We start from the raw sequence: 16185 nt of genomic DNA, 5'->3' as shown, positions 1-16185 counted from the left end.
ATATACTATGAAGTGTTTTCCCATTTCTCCAGAGCCTGGCTAGAGAATCAACTGTGACTTCCGTTTTATTTTTCTCGTTGATTTGGTTGGCAGTCTTGCTGTTGTATTCGATCATTTCTTCCGGGATAAGAGGCAAAAATGGTGAGTGTATTCTCTGATATTTCTAATTATTATATCGTTTTTAATCGAAGTCAAATGATTGTATTTAACTAAAACTGCAATGCCATATTAATTCATTTGTTTTTATAGGGTATCGACATAAATCACAAATATGATCGGAAGGTTCGTAGAACCGAACCGAAGTCTGACGATGTGTACCTGGCCCTGCTCGTTAAGGTAATTATTAATTTATTTGCTTTGCGATTCTCCAAATACATTTATTTTAATTTCGTATAATGTTTTTAATAACAATAATACTAGGGTGTGATATAAGCATAGGAATTTATGCCGCACTTGATGCTCCGCAACAAATTTTAAGGTTAACTTGAATGTGGCTTGCCTATGTAGGATAGGACAATGCCGAGAACATTTGGCTGAAATGTTTTATGTTTAAATATTTTGTAATTGGATGTGTTCCAGATTCGTATAAATTGATTTAGCTACTATTTAGAACAAGAAGAAGGCATATGTTCAAAGTTACATGGTTATTTTGGTTTTGCCTGTTTGGTACCAGTTAAATTGTATACCAGAGTTGCCAGATAATTTTTTTGTTCATTGCATTTTGGGTTGCTCGGTGCTGTCCCACACTGATATCCAAATAGGCTACATTAGTGTTAGCCCTTTTGGATAAATGTTTACTTTAACCCTTTTAGCCCCGGCGTCCGACATATCGGACAGAGGTGGTCTAGCTAAAATGCCCAACGTCCGATATACCGGACGTCTCGAGAATTTAATGTAGCTGGCTAATAATATGTCCAAATGCCATCAGTTTCGGTATAGTAGTCGGTGAAGAAACGGGCTACATGCAAAAACAATAAACCTTCCAATTGGCATCGTATTTCGTCGTCATTGAGCGTAGTTTATTTGTCGATGTCCGTTGTCAGACGACTTCAGTTGCATTGTTGTATGCTGACTTATAGCCTAACCTCAATTAGTTTGCGTGATTGAAAGCGGTTGTTTTTCGTGTGATTTATTGTATTATTAGTAAAAAAAACATGAGTAAACATCGTAGAGAAAAGTTACCAGTGAGTGAAAACACTCTGATAAACACTGGTACTTTGGGATTATACGGACCACACCCATACATGAATCGTTATTTGACATTTTGCTTCTACTGATTACTAGATTAGCGTAGAACAATATTTCGTCAATATAAAACAGGAATTGTCTTATCGCAAACCCCTCCCCATCCTCAGACAGAGGTCAAAGTCGAGCGGTCTAGTAGATAAGTGATTGCAGAGTCCCGCCGCGCGGCCTGCCGTAATCGGGATTCTCGAGAAAGATAAGATAACAGCGACAAAAATACCGATCACAATACCTGGAAATGCTTGTTGATTAATGGAATGTTAGTTCTGTTACTCAACTACATCGTTTTATAACGTTCTAATTTCATTGAAAAAAGGTTTTAAGCGTTGGGGGCATATAACGGAATCTGACCCCATTCCCAAAGTACCATAAAATGTATATATTGTAAATATTATTTCTTTTACTTTTTTGAAAAATTAAACAAGTTTTAGTCTTACAAACCATTACAATCAGTTTGTGTTATTTTACAATTGTTATTATTTCAAAAGTGCAAAAACAAGTAAACATATCTGTATACTTCTACTGACGTGTATGTGGAAATATATGAAGAAGTGCTTATGCAGCAATACAATTAATTGGATATATCTCCTGCATTTATCAAGGAAAGTTCTTAAAATTTTGTGTGTGTAGTAAGAAATATGTGTACAACAAAATTGCTTCATTTTTCAGGGGCTACAATTTTTTTTTCTACCGTTTATGTATGTCCAAACTATAAAAAATAAAAAAAAATAAAAAACATTTTATGTATAAATACGCTAAAAAAAACAAATCATTCTGTAAAAGTACTTTTTAACTATTACATCTAAGAGTACACTTATTTGTGAACAATTTAAAACAAAAACCTAAAAAATTATCTTCAAAAATAAGAAAACTAGATGAATTTTCCCTCAATTCTGCACTACGGTCCATTATCGCCATGGGCTTTCTGGCAAGTCCATGGAAAAATGGCTGGGGTTAAAAGGGTTAACCATGTTAAGCTACCTAAAACCACAACAATTTTGTGTGTCAGTGAGGTTAACGGCTGAAGTCGTTACGTTAATCAAAAAAATTCTGATCCTCCTTATCAAATATATTTATGGTTTTAGGGGATGCAAATCACAAATAGCCGTAAATATATTTTAATACGGGTGGTAGTATACAATGGGTAGGGTACGATAAGCGGACCCGGTTTTTTTATATCGAAACTGGCAAACGATATTACTTAATCATAACCATCGATATAATCAATCAATACTGATTAATTATTTTGAACAATTAACTTAAATAATCTATATCAACACCTGTAAACACTTTTAAATAATACTCGTAATGTACTATTTCAATTTTATAAAACTAGCCTAACATTTGATTATTAAAAATGCCTGTAAATTTTAGAAAACTATATGACAATGCATTGAAAGATGGTAAGACATGTTCTTCAACATGTAGGACTCATACCGAAAAACATGTATGTGAAATTTGTGGGAAAGAAACAACTGTAACTGTGAGAGGAGCAAATATGATTGTCTTAAGTTTTCCTAATTTTAGTTATAATAAGTTGTTTGATCACTGAATATTAAATTTATATTTTATTTTAATACATATGATTGTTATTGAGGACTATAGCCTAGATACTTTTATATCGATTGATAGTCTAGGATTTGAGATGCGAATATTAGGTATCGATGACTACATTCTTCGATATAAAAAACCGGGTCCGCTTATCGTACCCTACCCGAGTACAATAAGCGGACACATTTTTATGTCGAAATTATCAGACTGTATTTAATTATTATAAACATTTATTATAAGCATTTTTTGCAACGCATGTTCTGACTTCTTGCAGCGCAAAACACTTTGATTACCACCTTTAATTCTAGTTCATCTCCTCACTACAAACAGGATACTTCAGATTTAAAGGAGCAAATTCATTATCTTGTAACCATTTAAAACACTGTTCAATGTTTAAAAATACATTTTGAGACAATAATTGCATGTTCATGCCATTGTCTTTGCTTATATTACTAGCTTAGTCAGTAAGTAAATTAAATATAAAAAGCTGACAATAATTTATTTAATATATTTAGAGTTCTAGTGTTGTATTTGATAACATTAATGTTTATAATTGATAATCATGGTTGTCTTGGTGGGCGCTTATTATATTGCAGTCTAACTTGATTCATTTGTACATTATTTTTCCAAACTAATCTAATCATGTGATTGGTATTTGAGTAATGGCCACAAGTACAATGGTGGCAAACGTTTATTGTTTGTACACACTCACAAGGAGTCAAACACATTTTTTGAACTAATAATTCCTTGAAAATAGTCTAAAGTAATTAATCGTATCATTGTTTTTTATAAACGTATGCCTATTTATTGTTAATATATTAATTTTTACGATATAAAGCCAGTAAAACCATGTTGTTATTTAAAATACCTATTATTTAATTTGGTTTGACATTTTGTTTTCAGTAAATTTAGATAGTCATAAATATCGATGATTTAGTAATCATGATTTTCTATAGTGGTGGTGGTTTCCCCTTAATATACTGAAGCCCGGATAAGGCCGGGGAGTAGTTGTATAGCCTAAAAGAAGGAAATTACAAGGTAATCAACGTTCAAAAATGTACATGGCAAAAAGTGGGTAGAAGAGGTCTGTTGGGCAAAATTTAAGAGTTTTGAGTGCTCTTCTTCTCATTATTTTGGCCACAGCCTACCTCTAAGGTGATGTTTATTCATTGTTTTTCCTCTTGTTATTTCGGTTTTTTTAGCCAGTGCCCAACTTCTTTGGGTAACTCAATGTTGATTTTGTTGCATAGTTAGTTAATTTCAGGAGCAGACTCTTTTCATTCTCTTTTGTGGTGCTAGTTAGAAGTAGAGTGTTAAGATTTTAATGATGAGAAGTTTTGCTGTGTAGCCTATTGAATACACAAGTTAGTGTTGTGAGTACACTTTTAAAGAAAATTAATACTGTGTTAGAGTAGACAGACAAGACGAGGTATTGTTTTACTTCGTACATAAATTGTGTGTCTATTTCAAATAAGGTGTACGCCATTGCCCTCCTGTTATGTAAAATAATATGGTTACTTAGGTGAGTTTGTAATATTTTTAGCTCTCAAGGATTAGTAATCAGTCTTTTGGAATTTTATATTTTATTGATTGTTACTATGTTAAACCCTTTCTGGTCTCATTAAAAAAGTGCTAATGTCTCAATTTGGTTGTATTTAGATGTTCAGTACAAATACAGTGTGGTATTTTGTAAACTAACTTCTTATTTTGAAAAAAAATAGGGTAATAGATGTTTTTTATGATTAGGCATTATTTAACTCTACATTGATTTACTCTATATGTAGAGGAAAACAAATATTTTGTTCTTTTTAAACCAAAATTAATTAAATGTTGGCTACATTTTTTAAAGCTGTTGATGTGTCATATTATATTTGTTTTATTTGTCATAAAGGTGTGTATCGTAAGTTATTTCCTTTTTTTTGTAATATTTCTACTTCAATAAACTAAAAAATAAAATATACACATTGCTACTTTTATATCTGGGCCTTGATCAGGTAGAGGAGGTAAATCGGTCCTTTCATCACTGGATGTTAAATCGTCATCTAGTAGGCACTAATGTCATTAGTTTGTAATCCACTTGAACTTACAGCCATTGTTTCAACAGTATAACGGAGCAACTCAAGCCAAAGTAATGAAAGTTATGTATTTTCACACGAAATTGAGGTCTAAAACTGAATTTACAAAACTAACTGTGAAGATTGTGATGAGATTTACATTGGCCAGATAAAAAGAACCACTAAAAAAAAAGATTTAAAGAACACAAAATATATTATAAATACGGACAAACTGAAAAATCAGCTATTGCCAAACATGCATTTGAAACAAATCGCACCTCTAAAAATTTCACATTATTTAAACAAGTCCATAAAAAAGAAGAACTTGTGCTTATGAAACATTATACATAAAAAAAATATAAATTAAATTTTAAACAATGATTTTGGACTGATTCAAAGTTTCTTTAAAATATAAGTAAATTCTTTTTGACCAAAACTTTTATACATATATCAATATTTATTTTAATTTATTTTTAACTATATAAATCTTGTATTAAGTTTTACTCAGCTGATAATTGTTTTAAACTGTAAAATATTTATACTATTTCGATTTGTTGATTCACACCTGATGATGGCATCATCTTCGATGTCAAAAGGCCTCGTGTGAAAATATTAAAAGTATTGGATAATTTATTGTGTGTTTTCTTTTATAAAATAATAAAAAATATACCATCCATTCGACTATTGGTCCTTTTTTCAAGGAATTTTTATTTTTAGGGCTTTCTACAATGTAATTGTTTTCTGTTATCTTAATAGTTTGTTTTCTAAGAATTTTAATTTGAAAAGTCAACAAATAATGTTAAATAGTTAAGAAAAGTAAATATTTACTGAGAATGGAAGTATTATTATTTATGTATTGTGCGTTTCATTATTTGCGTTTATCAGTGTTATCTGCCACCTGCAGTAGCTCATCTGAGGGTTCCCATTATTCATAGAACACAAAAACTAAGTTAAGACTGAACGGTGCTGATCTCATGTGAGTAAATGGGGAATCTCATGTGGCGAGGTGGTCTTGTCATTTAGCATTTTATATTGCGTAATGCTAGCGGTCATAAACTTAGCTACAATGCGTAGAAATTATGTACAAATTGAAGAGCACTTTTCCAAAACCTGCTAAGTCCAAAAAGGTAATTTTTCAGGAAAACCCGTTTTTTTGAAACAACCCGCTCATTTATCAGATTACTACACACCATATTAAGTTAAAAGAAGTACTTACTTATTTAAAATATTTGAAAACGCTGATTTTTTTAAATTTAAATGAATGAAGTCAATTTTTGAGAAGGCTTTTTTCCAAACACAGCTAAGTCCAAGGACTTAGTAATGTTTGGAAAAAAAAACGTGGGACTTAGAAGTATTTGGAAAAAATGTTTTAATACTACATTAGGTGTTCCCCAGTAATAACATATGTTCACATTTTAACATTAACAGGATTTATTAAAAAAAAATTAAACTAAGCTTTTACAATATAATATTTCATTGTCAAAGACTTTACAGAAAAGGTTCCTGTTCGTCATAAACTACTTCGGAATGATCTTGCACTGCCACATCTGAAACTACGTCTTCAAGTGCTTTACCGTAGTATTGCTGGTCCTCTTCAGATAATTGAACAAATTTCAAAAGTTCTTGCACATCCTTTTTCTTTTTTTTCACTGATGTGATTGCTTTCATTTACAAACATTGACCAGCCTGTAGAGTGAAGTCCAGTTTTTTAAGAAATTCTTCTTTTTGATTTCATGCTTACTGTAATCTCCAGTATAGCTATTTTTAACAAATATACAGCTTTCTCCCTTTTCATATTTGAAAACACGCTGTTCTCTCATTGAAAAAGGCATTTGTGTTTTAAAAATGGTATCTGCAATCTTTTTCAAATTTAATACCTTCCAGTCTCTACCTAAAAGTTTTAGAGTGCCATGTTCCTGCAAAATATCGTGGTATTGCTGCGGAGAGAATTATTTTTTCCTTACTCCGGTATTTCTTTTCTATTCTTCCAAACACACGATCTGGGGGCATGAAACTATGGCCTCTTATAGGGAAAACATGTTCTATTTTTTTAAAGATCTTACTCCTTTGTTACATAATCAAGAAGTAATCCCCACCATTGTCGAATTTTTATTCTGACTTGACGCTGCATCTGAAAACAGCCGAAGAATTTTGGGGACCAGAACCTTCATGGACTGTCTCCTGATATTTATCCTCTAAGTGAGACAAAAAATTATGAAGAGCAGAAGCAACTTCATTTGATCCTCTTCCAGACTGGTCTTCAGTCCATGAATAGATAAATGTGTTATTTTTATCTTGGATCTCTTCATGAACAATAAAGGTTAGGTTATATAACCATATCTGACGAGCATAAAATGTTTCGGTTACTCTTATCATAGGCAATGGCTGATTTTGTTGCATGTCGAATGCAACCTTTAGGACTCCTTCTTCATTAATTTTCAAAATTTTCATAAAATTTTTTTGCTCGCAATTTATGAAGTCTATACTGACCCATTAAGTTGGCTTTTTCGGCTGGAGATTTTGAACACTTCATTTTTAATTTTATTTTCTTCGCAAAAAGAACATACATTCTGCTTTAGGATTCCCAAATCCTATATTGAATTTTTTCTGAAAAATATCATAAAATTTGCTGTACGATGTTACAGGCAAGGACTCTTTTCGCCTTATTTCTTTCCACAGCCGCCACATTGTTTTAACCGATAAATCTGGGGCCATATACACCCGAAACACTCTTACATCTTCCATAATGGCTTTCTCGACATTTTAAAGTTTTTATGTATTCTATGATGGAGGATGTTGTATCAGTATCTTTTAATTTTTGACGTGTCCCTCCTCTTTTTTTCTTTCCTATCTGTGCCAACAGCACTAAGGTGTTTTGATATACCATTTAGGGCGAAATCTACTTATACTGGTCATGGAAGAAAAGCTTTGAGCACATACCCGCAACATTTGCCCAGATTTCTTTCTTACAACGTATTGAGTAAGTAGCCTAGGTCTAGGATCATTTGCCTTTCTAGGCCTATGGCGTTTTGGCTCCACAATTCATAATATATTTCATAAGAAAATTGTCCTGTTCAACTTTAGACCGATTAGAATACAGTTTGCTATGGAAATCGGGTGATGTCCTCTTTATTTAATAAGCTTACCTTGCATGATTTTATCTCATTGTGAATTATGTTTGCAGCTAATGTGAGGTTCATCTTTAGCTTGTGAGCTGTTTCTGGCAATCTTCCTTTTAGTTTTCTCCAGTTATTTTCATCTCTAAATCTTCTTCTACCTCGTCCTGGAAGCACAAAACTTGAGGGCTTATAAGCCCTTCTAAATCAAAATCACTCATACTAAAGTTTTTAAAAGAATATACTTCAAAACTGGAAACATAAATGCAACACACTGGCAGCTTAAAACATCAACAAGTGAGGTTATGTTTATTACTGTTATACCACATAATAGCTTGAGTCAGTCAGCTGTTGTCCTGTATTGCGCATGCTTCTGGACATGGTGAGTTTTGGAAAAAACCTCTGAGGGACCTAGATTAAGTTTTGGAAAAAAATCTGTTTTTCTTTTATTAAAATAAATGTGGACTAAGAGGGTTTAGGAAAGAATTATTATAATGCATAGTAGAGCTGTGAATGTTTAATAATGTAGTGATAAACAACTCAATTTATAAAAAAAATGGACTTAGCAGTTTTTGGAAAAGAGCTCTTCAATTGTAAAACAAACATACAAGTAATAGTTTCATACTTGCTAGGTCTATAAACATTTTAATTTAATTACATCAGATGGATATTTGTATTACGTAGAAATATGTACAAATTGTAAAACAAACATACAAGTAATAGTTTCATACTTGCTAGGTCTATAAACATTTTAATTTAATTACATCAGATGGATAGTACTATGCTGTATCTCTCCGTATGAATTTCACATTGTTTATCTTTGAGGAATTGTTGAAACACTGTACACTGACTAGCTTGAAATATTTTGTGATTAGGCTAGATTTAAAATTATTAAACATAACGTCTGTAAGTTTTTTAATTAAAAAAATAATCTAGTCCCTGTACTAACAAGTGTAAATCACGACATGTGCCTGTTACAGCTGTACAGGTTCTTGGCACGTAGGACAGAGGCCAAGTTCAACAAGATCATCTTGAAGCGGCTGTTTATGTCCAAGATCAATCGGCCACCAATCTCCCTTGCGCGGATTGTGCGATTCATGAAGAAGCCTGGCCGAGAGGGACGTATCGCTGTCATCGTGGGAACAGTCACAGACGACCAGCGCATCTGGGAAGTTCCCAAGCTGACTGTAAGTATTTTGTTGCGAACGTACACTGATACTATCCCAATTAGTACATTACTCGTTTTGTAGTGAGGGTGTTAAGCTGCCTCTCAAATTTCACACAGTAGCTTATAGTCTTTTGAGATTTACTACATATTATACAGTATTACATAAAACATATGTTTACATTATTTTATTCAGAAAAATTTAAGAATTTATTTGATTTGAAATAAAAATATTTTTTAATTCATTTTGAAGTTAATAATAATTCATCATGTGTTAGATATTAGACTGAAATAAATTAAAATCACGGATTCAGTCAAAGTTACAACTTACCATAGAAGTACAGTATCCAACCAAGCTGCTCAGTCAAACAAAGCTTCTTTTAATTGTTGGTTATTTAATGTTAATTACTCAATAATATTATTATTAGTTTATAGAAAATCTAACAAACCACAAAAATGTATTATTTTACTTTGAAATTCCTGTATTTGATATAACATTACTCACTAGTACTCATTAGTATTAGTATTATTCACTAAACCCAACTTTATGATAAAATCACAAAATAGAAAGTCTATTCTTCAGTTTCATCCATTTATTGAACACATTTTTTCCAGTCAGCTAATTCTTATTTTTTTAAAGAGAAAGATACCCTAATCCATGGTATCAAATATGGAGGAATAGAGAGATTTGTTCTTATATCGCTTTCTATTTTAGAATCAGAACCCCTGATGGTATATACCAAATAGAAATATTGTTATAGTTCTATTGTAATTGTGAAATTATCAAACTATTCCCATATTCTTTCAAACATTTCTCTCATTAAAAATGTTATTTATGGAACTGGTAGTAAGTCTGCTTAATGCACTTTTATTAGTTGCTTTCGCAGTATCATCATATTAGTGTCTTTTGAACCGTTGATTGTTTTAACGATCCCCATTGTCTCTATTAGGCTACAGTTTCTTTACATAAATTAAATCTTGCTGATTTTTTGGTATCCTGAGGTGTTAGGGAGTATTAACCTTTCAGTGCCAAGAGCCGATAAGATCGGCCATATCTGTATTTGATTTTGTACAGCTGTTAAAAACCGTTTTCCAAATGTGAGGGAACTTTTATGTGAGTGAAAATTTTCAATATTTTGCAGTAATATGTAAGAAAAAATACAATTCAATATTACAGATAGTTACTTTTTTTTAAACTTTGTAAGTTACACTTGCTGCTGCTTACAAAGGGAACAATGAAAAGATGAATACAAATGTATTAAGATAAATAATTACTATTTTTTATCAAGGCGTACAAAGTTTAAATTGTATTTTAAATTTTTTTAATGAAATATTAATTTGAAAATTTTCAATAGATTTTATCATCTAAATAAATATGATGTCATATCCTATTTTACTCCAACACAAAAATACAAAAATTCATTTCATCATGTTTATTTTAGAAAAGTTGTGGATTATTTTGTGGAACAATACACAAATACCAAATGTAAAAGAAAATCAAAACTAGTTATACAGATACTTACTTTTTGAAATAGGGTATGTTTGTTTCTATGTACATAAGGAACAATAAAAAAGTGTTTCCCAAGTTAAAAAAAAAAAATAATTTTAGTTTGTATCTCTTGTTATACAAATTTTAATATGTTTGATTATTTAAATAAATCTTGAAAGTTATTAGTTAAGATAGTTAGGTCTGTGGTACAGAAATTTGTTTAACACGTTCGCTGCTAAAAATTAAGTAATGTATGTTGATAGAGGCTAATTTTTTTTTATTAGTATTCACTTACCAATTTAGTTGTTGTGACACGGGTTGGTACAGAAAGGTCATCAAACACCAAAAGAGCCGAATTTCGCCATTTTGAAAACGTGCAGTAGATCTACCGCACACGCTCCTGGGGCCAGTCTCTCTTCGAAGCGCGCACCGTTTTCCTTATTATTGTTTTTGAAAAACAGACCACTAATGATTGTTTATAATAATACTGGGAACAAATCACTTAGTATAACTAAAAATATATTGATAAAAAAACACTAAAAACTACTATTTACAACCCAACCATCCTCCCCAAGGTACGCTTCATTAGTCATGGAATTGGTCAAAACAATGTGGGACACACAACCCAGGCTGTCCATCACATTCTAAACACTGCCACATCACGTATTTCTTTCTGCCATTTGCATAGCAAACTCTGCACCTCTTTTGTTTTACTTCTCTTTCCACAAGCCACTTTTTCTGTAATCCGTGAGGGTACATGGGGGACGCGGCGGCGCTTCAGAGGTCGAGGAGGCTCGGGAACGTCCGGGAGTAGCTTGTCAATAACCTCCAGACGGAAGTCGTACAATGGCATTTTGTTTTCTCCACTTGATGTGCGAACTTTCGTTATAGAGATAGTGTGCATTCACTAACATCATCTGAATTACGTGGACAAAAATCTTTTTATACCACCGCAGTGTTTTCCTTTCGCAAGGATAATATGACATCATTTGGTCACTGCGGTCCACGCCTTTCATAAAATGGTTGTATTGAACAATTGGTAGTGGTTTTAGTCTCTCCAAAACCACCTCGATTAATTGAATTCACCATGTCATTTTCAAATTCAGTGGATATGTAAGAGACAACGCGTTTGTCTTTCCATTTGGCGACAACAACACTTTCGGCGTAGCGGGCGATGGTTTCACCCTTTTTCAAGGTTGCCGATTTGACTTCAGGAGATACGTATTTTCTGTCCAGCCGAAGAGTTCCAGTGCAATATGTATTCCTACGGAGCAGGCTTGAGGCAAGAGTAAAAACTATTATAATAATTATCCATAAATAAACTGTGGCCACAATTGAGTTTCCCTTGCATCAGCTTCAATACAACATTGTCTGCATGCCCCTTACCACCGTAATCATCTAAAACTCCGCAATACATAAAAAAACGAAGTATTAGGCCATGGGGGTCACACAAACTGTACAGTTTGATGCCGTACTTATGGCGTTTCCCTTTTATATATTGCCTAAAGTACAACCGTCCCCTCCATAAAACCATTCCCTCGTCAATGCACAACTTTTTTTAAGGATAATAAATTGAGTCCATTTTATTGTTGAAGTAGTCAATTAGAAACTGTACTTTAGAAGCTCTGTTGTTTGGGTTAGGGTACCTTTCAAAATTAATGCATCGCAAAATAAGCATGAATTTGTCCCTGGCCATGAATTTGGGGAAGCACGTTGAAAACAGCTTACAAGTTTTCCAATAGTCTTGTATTCGGGGTAATTGTAATATTCCCATGTGCAGCAATAGGCCAATAAAACATTTGAGATCCTCCACGGTAATGTCTTTCCATTTATGGATTCGTGAGCCTGGGGTTGTAGTAGGTCCACAGAATAACTCCAACGCGTATCTATTCGTAGTAGCCACAATGCCCTCCAAAAAAAATCACATCCACCAGCAACAAGAAAAAATTGATTGGGGTAATCTCATTAGGCAAAGGGACTAAAAACTTTTCCTCTTTTGTAAACGGTACATCTTTCATACCTATAGTTTGAGGACTCCATTGTGGTGGTCTTACGTCATAGTCTGGGTCTTCGACCTCTGACTCATCAGTCTCGTATTGTTCATCGTCGAGGTCCGGAGCATAACCAGGGACACCAGGGTCGTCTTCATAATCAGAATCACTATTAGCCACAAACTGACGTCTATTCTGGATTCCACTAGTTCCAGGAGGCAAATCCATGTCTATTGTATTATAAGAATAACACTAAACACACAACAAAAACGGTAAAATTTGAAGTAGTCTAAAAACTAACCACAAAACGCTAACTGAGAACGGCGACCACAAAAACGCGGGAAAAGTATATCCCCACGAGCGGCAAAACGGACAACCATACACGACGAGTGCTGAGAGCACACTGACTGGGTTTCTAGACAATGGCGCTGTGCAGTAGATCTACGTCATGCGCGCCTGGCGCGAGCAGCCGTGCAGTAGATCTACCGCAACCGCATTGAACGTGTTAAATCGTATTTAAGTAACCGTGACAGGTATTTGACGAAAATTAAATAAAAACGTACGAATTGAGTAAAGGTTTTTGTTAGATTAGTTTGTTTTGCGCCTTTAAAAAACTACAGTCAGATATTTTAGCATGTTTGTTTTTTCATAAAACTCAAAAAAATTATTTGATGCAAATTTAACCAAGACACATTTTACATCAAAATATGACAGATAAGTGTTTTCTTTTTTTTTTTTTTTGTAAAAAGGAAAGTTGTTTTGTCTTGAACCTAAAATCTTGTTGTATTTTGCTGATTTTCTGCTGTCCTCAAAGGGTTAAAATCTAGAGATTTTTCAAAGAGAATACAAAATTTCTTCTTTTCTAAGTTTGCTTTGAGAAATTTCACGTATAAATCTAATTGACAGTTTTTGCGGATACCCTACAAATGAACAGCAACACCTTTTTTATGGTATTTATATAAACTTAGTTGTTTATATAAATAACTCATCTGTTATGTTTGTCAGGTGTGCGCACTGCGAGTGACAGAGCGTGCTCGGGCCCGCATCATCAAGGCTGGTGGTGAGATCATCACATTCGACCAGCTGGCACTGCGTGCACCCACTGGCAAGAACACTGTCCTCATGCAAGGTGAGTCGTCTTGTACATACACTTGTTTAACTATGTCATTAGCTAAAACAGTATGTGTTATCAAACAAGAGTTGGTTGTGATGAGAGAAACTCACTAAATTTAAAGCAAAATCTATACACGACATATTTGTATTCCTTTAAACAATGAACATTGCATTCACGAATGTGATTTGGTTTCATAAACTTGGATAGTAATCCTCATCTTATGCTACACAATCAAAACTCATGCATCCCTTAGTCATACATACAATAAATTACTTCACATATGCATCTTCCATTCATTCATGAAAATCAGTTTCAGTCAGACAATAGCTAGTGGTCCCAGTGGTGTAACGTACATTTCCACAAAGTAAAAAGCCTCAGACACTAAAAGATCTTTTAATCTTGCTTTTGATTGTCTTTAACATTCAAAGCTGTCAATGAGACCATTGATTAATCTGACACCGCTTCTTGTGAGGGAAGTTGTTTAAATATCCGTGTTCTGTACTGTTTACGCTGTAGCCATCCCTCTTGTACCACAACTATGTAGGATGTTGCTGCCCTTCATCAACGATGATGTGAGATAATAAGTCTAGATTTGGTCCAGTTAAGTTTGCACCGTACTCGAATACTGGTTAATGCTGTGGCGACATCCTATCATCGTCTCATTGTGGTTGGGTATGGAGGGAATACAATACAATTTTTCTTTCCACAATTGGCTAAAATTTATCTCTGATGGAAGGACTTTCCCAGGGTTCAGCCTTACTCCAATTCTTTTTAATATTAGTAGCCTACTACAAATATTTTTGAAAAACAGTACATAAGTTTATTGAAGCTGAAATAGGCTCAGCAAAGATGTCTATATGACAGAAAATAATCTCACACATGATTGATCCTCATTAGTTTCTTTTTTTAGATTTAAAACTTGAGCTAAACTCGTTCAAAATAGTAGCCTATTTCTACCTCAATAAAAAGATGGTTACATGTATACTTACAATTTTTAAGTGTTGTTGACCAAAAAAGGCTTAATTCTAATTTAACTTGTCTACTTGATTAACAGCAACTTTTTAAACTATTTCGTATTTAGAAGATGATTTTGTTGTGTCAGGTCGCCGTAATGCCCGAGAAGCTGTGCGTCACTTTGGCCCCGCCCCTGGTGTGCCACACAGTCACACTAAGCCCTATGTCCGCTCCAAGGGCCGTAAGTTCGAGCGTGCCAGAGGACGAAGGCGCAGCTGCGGCTACAAGAAGTGATTCTTTACTGTTTTATTTCTTTCAAACATTTTATTATTAAATGTCTAAACAATATGAGTGTTTCTTTTCACCTGGGTTTTCTATAAAATAAATTAGAATATCTTTGATTTTAGTACTGTAGTATAACCTCTTAATTCTTTGGACGCTAGCGCCTGAGGTTGCTGCTCGACCTGTGATCACCAGTGCTCGAGAGGCCAGTATAGTAGGGAAGTTATAGCATGACCGGTGGGATGCGCGTAAGGAGTGGAGGAGGTGAGCGCGTGGGGGGCACAATCTAGAGTAGGGAAGTGAATACGGTGCTACTACCCCTACTGAGAGTTTTCGGCTCCCGGCTCATAGTGGTGGCGGGAGCCGAATATTGTAGTGTTTGCCAACATTTCTAGAGTAATCCTTATGTTCTTACCACGGTGGTCTTTTATTATGAGCAATTTAGTATAGGAGACCTTGAGAATATTTGAACATCTAAACTCTTTTGTAGTTACGGCGACGGACTTTTATGATGGGGGAATTCAATACAGTAAATCTTGGAAATATTGGGACCGGATGTACGTGATCTTAACAATGAATATGTTCTGCCGAAATTGTGTTCATAGCTCACCCTTCTAAATGAGTTCGCAGTAGAGATACCTGGTGGTAAGAAAAGGGTTCTCATAAATTAGGAAGGGGTAGGAATTTATATTATTGTTGATCTCCAACGACGACGACAGTTCAGAATTGTAATTGTTACGCTTTGTTAGCCATTAAAAATTAAATTTATCATATACTAACCGTGTAAGCTTCAGGATTTACGATAGTAGATACAATTATACACTACAAAACTTTCAGAAATTCCAGTTATCTCTTTGACACGCTGTTGAACTTTCTTCAAATTTATAAGTGTTGGTTTCTGCTTCTCGTTTCATAAAATGGTAAACATTTGCAATCACTTCTCTTGCTTGGCCGTGTATAACCTCTCTCTTACCTCCAATTTTACTTTTTACATTACGATCCATCACAAACTCTTTACTTAAAACATAATTAGCACAACACAATTAATTCACAAATTGTATTACAACTCGTGAATTGGCACAAGCGAATGTTTTTTGGGCGGGACGTATAGAAGACTGGTGACCGAAGTTCACAAGGCTAAATACGGCAACAGACTGAGCCGCTCCACCCCCCACCACTTTAGTTCCGTCTTTGCCTACGGCGCATCTCGAAGTCACCGGTCAT

The 16185-nt window shown here is 34.0% G+C and overlaps 1 protein-coding gene across 1 annotated transcript; it reads left to right on the top strand.

The window, feature by feature from the left end:
• Positions 1-23: 23 nt before the first annotated feature.
• On the top strand, positions 24-15025 carry LOC124353637 (60S ribosomal protein L18). Its single transcript, XM_046803568.1, has 5 exons — positions 24-141; positions 250-336; positions 8947-9153; positions 13617-13740; positions 14828-15025. The coding sequence occupies exons 1-5, from the start codon at positions 139-141 to the stop codon at positions 14971-14973; spliced, it is 567 nt and encodes a 188-aa protein (XP_046659524.1). The 5' UTR covers positions 24-138; the 3' UTR covers positions 14974-15025.
• The last annotated feature ends 1160 nt before the right edge of the window (positions 15026-16185 follow it).

The sequence above is a fragment of the Homalodisca vitripennis genome, chromosome 2, assembly GCF_021130785.1.
Source record: "Homalodisca vitripennis isolate AUS2020 chromosome 2, UT_GWSS_2.1, whole genome shotgun sequence".
NCBI lineage: Eukaryota > Metazoa > Arthropoda > Insecta > Hemiptera > Cicadellidae > Homalodisca > Homalodisca vitripennis.
The sequence above is the reverse complement of the archived record's forward strand: the minus strand, read 5'-3'. Positions and strand labels throughout refer to the sequence as shown.

What these genes read in the sequence shown, in the direction of transcription:
- LOC124353637 (XM_046803568.1), top strand. An exon ending in ACCTGGCCCTGCTCGTTAAG is followed by an intron (nt 337 to 8,946) that starts GTAATTATTAAT and finishes TGCCTGTTACAG; the next exon opens with CTGTACAGGTTCTTGGCACG. An exon ending in GAACACTGTCCTCATGCAAG is followed by an intron (nt 13,741 to 14,827) that starts GTGAGTCGTCTT and finishes TTGTTGTGTCAG; the next exon opens with GTCGCCGTAATGCCCGAGAA.